Genomic DNA, 7,448 nt, shown 5'->3' with positions numbered 1-7,448 from the left:
TGTTTAAAATAATGTCCCACTTCAAAAGGGCCAGAGTTTTCAATAACTTCACAGGTTCTTACTGGCTTGCTGGAGTTTTCACCAGTCTTTGGCCTGGTTCCCAGAATGCCTTGTATTGTTGCTCACTGACACTCCCATCTCTGCCTGCTGTGGGCCGGCAGACTGCAGTGAATGTGAGGCTTTTTGTCTCGTCACCTCTTTTCGCTCATTTTAATCCCTCCATCTGAAATCCCAGTGTCTCCTTCCTTATGTGGAATCATTCTTCCCCCAGCTGAACCAGTCTGATAAGTTGAGGGGACAGACTGGGAACACTTCAGCTGAAATCCTAGACACAAAATGATACTCTACCCCCCCAAAACAACGGCAAAGAACCTGTATCTTCGTGACGCCACACAGGCATGTTTATACATGCAGCAAACTGACGAGCTAAGTCTTTCTTTCAGCAGGTGTAATTGGTAAAAAAATAAAAATTCTAGGAGCTACTACCACACCCAGAACTTCAGCGTTAGTTGTAGCTACATGTGGTGCGAGGTGTTTTCAGGTCTTGTACCGAACCAGTGACAGAAACATGTGAAAGGTGTGTTGTGCCACCCAACGCTTCTCAGTGAACTTTAGGGATAGCCATGACTCAATTATCCCTTTGGCAGGTCCCTTTACCTGTGGTCTGCTTTTAGCTGGAGGAAGTTTTGGTTACATTTAAGGGGATAAGAGTAATCTGATTACATAAGTGTGATCGCTTATACGGTTGGATAACTACGAGGCAGGTTTTGAAGGCAAGAAGTTATCAATTTACTGTTTGTCGCAGTATTAATAGGCTCATTATCAAGAGTGAGTGCTTACATTGTTTTCACCTTTGTAGCTTATTAAGCATGGATATTTTAAGTCTGGCCACAAAGTGAATAGACCGGCTGTGGGTGGATACTCATAATGAAAGGGAATTTATACGCTAAGCATAAACCACAAGGCTGTTGTTGTCTCATGGACATGCCGCTTCCTCATTCTGTGAGAAAGGGTCCAGCATGTCTCACGGTCATCTCGGCGTATTGTGTGATCTCATCCGCATCTTTTCTGTCACACCCTTTCTTTGTAATTTTCCACTGTCACAGTTGAAATGATCCTGACTCAATATGTTCAAGAGGTGATGGGCGACGACAGGGCGGCCCTTCATTCAACCCCTGAGTTCACGTGGTTATCGCAGTGAGCCATCTCTGAAAATCAGCAGTGTGGTAGTTCTTTCAAAAGCTTGAAGTTCTTCTCCTGAAATAGGTTCGAGGGGTATCAAATTGGAATGAATGTTACAGACTCATCTCTGGATAGATACCTTTAAAAAGGACATACAATGGGATAGTGAGCTACAAAAAAACTACTTTTATTGTGACACCATACTGAGATGGTGTCAAAACTCCATGATATAGCTCCGCTGCCATCTACTGGTTGAGTCAGTTGGTGAGAACAGATCTGTTGTAGTCATGGCAACATACATTGCTATAATAAGAGTACCTTATACACATCCAACCGACACATGCGTTTAGAAATATCAGTGAATAAGCTGACGCTGGACTCTCTCTCTTAAAAGTGCGGGTTCGGGCTTTCTGAGACTGTGACAAACATAAAGACATGATTCCGCTTTTTTGCTGCTCAACAAAGGGAACATGCAGTTTTTTATTTTGCAATCTTTTCATTGAGAGGAAGTTGAAAGCATGACTGTCGCCTATAGTAGAATACCATGACAATTGTAAGCTGAAAACATTTTTAAAATCGGTGTAGGCTCGGGGCTTAAAAAAACAAAAACAAACAAACAGAAAAATGCAAGATGTGAGTTTGTGAACAGTTTTGTGACAGGAGTTCACAATCAGACAGAGTCGGAGATATCACAGTTTTTTGATTGAAAATTGTGTCAAAGTCTTGTCTAAAGCTTTCTGCATCAAGCTGAAAAAAAAACAACTTTATAAGTATTGTTAACCACAGGATTACTAAATAAAGACCTGCAGTGTTTTGCCTAATCTTGTCACCACACTTACAATAAAAACAGAATCAGTAACATCAATATACATTCCCTTTGTTGGCGTCAACATAAAACTGAAAGAATTCTGTATTATTTACATAACTGTACATTGAGACATGTCTACTGCATTGGGAATTGTTTATTTTGAACTATTCATGAATAACATATGGCATGAATCAAAGTTAAAAATATATAACATATGTATAAATATGCACTCAACATTTTAAAAACATGAAACAGGTCATTCACACAGTCAGATAAAACACTCAGGACAATTTGCCTAAAACAGTAACTTCGGGTATTTTAATTACATAAGTTCAATGTAATGGGTCAAATTTCATGCAAAGTGTTTTCTACCATGTTGAGTCAATGCTTATAGATTTAATAACAACATGTGACTTAATACAGGATATAGAATGACCCATTTGAAATGCATAATGTAGAAGTAAACTATGTATAATACTTGATAAACACATTCGTTTTCTGTATAAATTTGCATTTATTTGATTTTGAAGTTATATAATTTATTCATATTGACTGGACATGATAGAAACACTTTAAATTAAATGTGACCCTTTACACTGAATGTAAGTAATATAATTAGATGTATTTAGTGTAACTATATAATCTGTAATTGAAATATTTCAAGTCAATGTTTTAGACATCATTTCTGGAGTGAACTATGGCACAGAGGACTGACTTCCTGTTCGTCACGGATGAAATTTAAGACAAACTGAGCTTTATATAATCAAAAAAAAAATTAAAAATACATAGAATATACACAAGAATATCTACAGAGAGACACACAGCACATACACCGTAGACTTCCAATATCAGGATGGATTTTTTTCACACATTTTTATTAATATGTCCATCTGGTCCTTTGGCTCGGACACACACTGAGAACTGTGGGTCTGATTGCTGTGTCGTTTGGACACAAAGGACACCTCTCTGTTGCCCTCACCTGGAGAGGTGCTGGAGATGTGGCGGAAGAGCTTCTGGATGCCAGTGTCACGCAGGGAGCTCCTGAAGGAGCGAGCTGCGAACATGTAGAGGATGGGGTTGACGGTGCTGCTGATGAAGACCAGGGCTCCGGCGATGAAGGCCATGGTGCTCCTGACACTCTCAAGATTATCTGATACGTCGTGGAAGGAGTGTTTAGTAGCCAGGATGGCAAATGAGAGGAAGTTTCCTATGTGATGAGGCGTCCAGCAAATGGCAAACACAACCACCACGCTGGCGATCAGGACTGTGGACTTGCGCTTGGACTTGAAGGTCATCTGAGTGATACGACTGCACAGGCAGCCATAGCAGACCACGAGGATGGTGAAGGGTAGTATGTAGCCCACTAGAGTCTCCAACAGCAAACACACCAGCTCCTGGTTATCAGAGCTGTACTCCCGGTACAGACAGTGCGCCTCACCATCCTCCTCCTCTACAACCTGAGTTGGGATGACAGGGATGCTGAACAAGAATGCTACTGTCCACAGAGCCAGCAGGACTTTATTCAAAGCTTTTTTCCTCCTCCAGCCAGCAGAGGCAAAGGGATAACGCACAGCCACAAATCGCTCCACGCTCATGAGAGTAATGAGGAAAACACTGCTGTACATACAGGCGTTGATCACGTACACCATGGCTTTGCAGGTGGCCTCTCCAAACACCCAGGACTGGGCCAGGGAGTAGATCCACACAGGCAGGGTGATGAGCACCAGGAGGTCGGCAGCAGCCAAATGCAGGATGAGCACCACAGTGTGGGAGCGCTGCTTGACGTGTCTCAGGATAGTCCAGATCACCAGCAGGTTCCCCGGAGCCCCCACCAGGAAGGCCAGGCCCAGGATCACACAAGCTATAGCTGTCCCACCTTCGAACTCCTCAGGAGCCATTTTCAGTGGAGTCGAGTGGTTCATACTGCAAGTGTATGTGCTGACAGTGGTGTCTGCATGAAAAAGAAAAAAAACAAAGTGCTGTCCAAGCAAGTCTTCACTTCCCTTTTAGAATAGACTGCACAGGAAAGGGGTTTCCTCACAGGGATATTTGAGACACACTGAGGTGATTCATGCATGCGTCATCAGTCATTTTTCACCTCAGGGCACGTATTAAGGTATTAAAAGACGTGTGGTCAAAGTGATTTAGAAAAGCGTTTCAAATTAGAAATGATCTCTGACGCTTCAGCGGAGAGTAACAGTGTGAGAAACTCGTCAATTTAACAGATGTCTGCATAAAGACAAACTTTATGAAACTGCCACGCTTTAAAGAAAATTTCAGTCAGATGGAAAACAACACAAAATGTGTAATTTTGTTTTTTTTATGAAACTACTTTTGATAAACCTACTTTTGATAAACATTTTTCCACATTTCAAACTATCACAATCACAACACATTACCCCTGTCTGCACTATTTTACACGCAGGCTTTCAAAACCTTAAATGATATATAGGCATTTATGATAATAATAATAATAATAATAATAATAATAATAATAATAATAATGATAAAGTCCCTTAATTGACAGCAAAAGACAAGTGTCACATTTTCCCATCATCACAGTTTCAGGGATTCAGTCTCACAGAGTCAGACATCAGCTCGCCCTGAGTATCTACTGCCCTCTGGCCAGTTTGTTGTTGTACTACCAGCTCCCTGAGTCTGTTGGTCTGAGTGGCTATTTCCTGGAACAGCCTGACCAGACGGGACTCCTCCAGACTCCCTCGTAAGTTCCTTGCGAAGAAGGCGTATAACAGAGGATTCACTGAGCTGCTAATGCATGCAAGGGCACCAGTGCTGAAGACAACGTCCGTGGACACACATTCTTCTCCACACACGAGGTCGATGGTGTTGATGACGTGGTAAGGCAACCAGCACAGTGTGAAGGCTATCACAACCGCATGGACTAGAATCATTGATTTCTGTTTGGAGCTGTAGCTCATCCTCCTGAGCTGGGCGGCTACTAGACAGTAACAGATTGTTATGATAATGAAAGGAATTACAAATCCCCCCAGGATCTCAAGACAAAACAAGATGATCTGTTCAGTCACAGAGTTGTATTGCCTGATGAAACAAAGCTCAGGTTCTTCGCTTTCATCCGATGGCCTGGTCAGCAATGCAGGCAATCCGAGAAGAAAAGCAAGGAGCCACAAAAACACAGGACACATGTTCATGATGCGCTTGGTCATGCGGCGCATCATCCAAAACGGATGACAGATGGCTAAAAAGCGCTCCACACCCATCAGGGTGATGAAGAAGATGCTGCCGTACATGCACACATTGACGATGTACACCAAGGCCTGGCAGAGGACATCTCCAAACACCCAGGTGTGCACAAGGGAGTAGATCCATAGAGGCAGGGTGATGAGCACCAGCAGGTCGGCAGCAGCCAGGTGCAGGATGAGCACCACAGTGTGGGAGCGCTGCTTGACGTGTCTCAGGATAGTCCAGATCACCAGCAGGTTCCCCGGAGCCCCCACCAGGAAGGCCAGGCCCAGGATCACACAAGCTATAGCTGTCCCACCTTCGAACTCCTCAGGAGCCATTTTCAGTATAGTCGAGTGGTTCATACTGCAAGTGTATGCGCTGACAGCCGTGTCTGCATGAGAAGTAAAAACAAAGTGCTGTCCAAGCAAGTCTTCACTTCCCTATATGGATAAATTGAACAGGAACCAGGTTACTCATTGGACCCATCAAGAGTCAACGGCGGATGCCAGAAACTGATCGACGTGACAGCTGATCTACTGTTGTTTAAAGAACTTTCTGTTTCTGTTCTGCCCCAAGGTTTAGACAGAAGCTCTCCTGTATTGCTCATATATAACAGATATAACATGGGATGACTTCCATTCCAGAATGAAATGTTGTTAATGATAATAGTTCTAATATGCTTCCCACATTTATTGCCCGGAAAACACTTGAACTGCATCCCAGGGAGCTGCTGTACCTGCCCAGCAAGAGTCACTGCACCTCTCGGAAATAATAAATATTCCCGAATGTGTTACAGTACAGCATGACTCAGCACCATCCCCTATGAGTAGTCATTTTGACGATAGGATTGTGACTTCCGGCTGCTGCTCATCTCTTCCAAAGACCTTTCTGTTTCTGTTCTTTCTGCGTGATTTAGATAGACACCTTATTCCTTTTACTTGAAAATGCGAACTAGATTAACAACACAACACTTCTGATTCTTTCCTAAAAGCATTCAATGTCTTCTTTACATTGGCAGACTCTGAACCTATGGAGGACCGCAAGTGACATGGAAATAGTAATGAAGCATTTAACTAACTGTACAATGAATATAGCCATTAATAGATTCATTTACAAATTCAATGAAATTTTCTCACCTTGTCACAAAAAAAAAATGAGATATCTATTTTTGTTTACATGATTCCTTCTTTCTGAGATGGCGGATGAAAAGCCAGTGCCCTCACTCTCCAACATTATCCTTATTCGCCCTCAACAACCTTTACATTCGTCACACACACATTAACTTTGGACTCTCTGTCAATTCATCGATCACATGGATGGCAACCATCTGAAAAGTTAATCATTATCCTTCACTTACCTTGTTGATGGTACTGTTGGAATTACTCAGTCCAGAACACCGTATGGAATATTTAGGCTATGAAACAACCCCTTGTCCTCCGCTGTCTTTAACTTTCAAAATGGTCCTGTATTTTTTGGGGGGGAGGATTTTTTTTAAAAGTGTTCTCAATTTGCTAATAGGTACCTTCCTTTGATATGCATCTGTATGAAGACCAGTGCAGTGTTTCCCAATGATGTCCCAATCCTCTTGTTATAGATCTGTTTCAGTTTTGACTCTTATGTTTTCTCAGAAAGGTAACATGTGTTCCAACTAGGAGTGGGTGGAGTCCTGATAAAATGTCATCAATTTTATTATGTTATTGCTCAATTTTCCCCCACTTGTGATTTGCATCAGATTATGACCTTTAAATCTTTTCTTTCAAGTAATTTATGAATTCCCTTTGCATCTTGGTGTGTGGACCAAAAACCGTCCATTTCAGGATCTACAGATGAATCAACGCACACTTCTCCTGCTCTAAGGGATCCCAAACTTTCACAGATGTTCGAGGAATCGTCCACATTGAAGCACGGTTGTCACAGAACATGTGATGGCTGTGACACCTCCTTTTTTTTTCCACCTATCTGTATTTGACAAATGAGTTACATGATTTAAATGCAATGCCATACAAAGCGTAAGGCAAGGCAAGGCAAGGCAAGTTTATTTGTATAGCACAATTCAGACACAAGGCAACTCAAAGTGCTTTACAGGCACACACAAATTACATTAAAAGACAAACATTTCATTTAAAAGACATTAAAAATTGCATTATAAAAAATAAATAAAAAAAAAAACTCAGAGTAATAATGCAGTTCAAAGACTTCAGTTAAAAGCAGTGGCAAAAAGAAATGTTTTAAGTCTTGTACTTATTGTATGTCT

General features: G+C 41.8%; 2 protein-coding genes across 2 annotated transcripts; both read right to left on the bottom strand.

Moving 5' to 3' along the window:
* Positions 1–1,621: 1,621 nt before the first annotated feature.
* Positions 1,622–6,708, bottom strand: LOC115579793 (leukotriene B4 receptor 1). The gene is made up of 2 exons (XM_030413460.1): positions 6,552–6,708; positions 1,622–3,941 (listed from the first exon to the last, which is right to left on the bottom strand). Exon 2 carries the CDS (start codon positions 3,910–3,912, stop codon positions 2,839–2,841), a length of 1,074 nt encoding a protein of 357 aa, XP_030269320.1. The 5' UTR covers positions 3,913–3,941; positions 6,552–6,708; the 3' UTR covers positions 1,622–2,838.
* Positions 3,925–5,645, bottom strand: LOC115579794 (leukotriene B4 receptor 1-like). The gene has a single exon (XM_030413462.1). The coding sequence runs from the start codon at positions 5,554–5,556 to the stop codon at positions 4,555–4,557; it is 1,002 nt and encodes a 333-aa protein (XP_030269322.1). The 5' UTR covers positions 5,557–5,645; the 3' UTR covers positions 3,925–4,554.
* Positions 6,709–7,448: the final 740 nt, after the last annotated feature.

Source organism: Sparus aurata, chromosome 4 (genome assembly GCF_900880675.1).
Source record: "Sparus aurata chromosome 4, fSpaAur1.1, whole genome shotgun sequence".
Taxonomy (NCBI): Eukaryota; Metazoa; Chordata; class Actinopteri; order Spariformes; family Sparidae; genus Sparus; species Sparus aurata.
The sequence above is the reverse complement of the archived record's forward strand: the minus strand, read 5'-3'. Positions and strand labels throughout refer to the sequence as shown.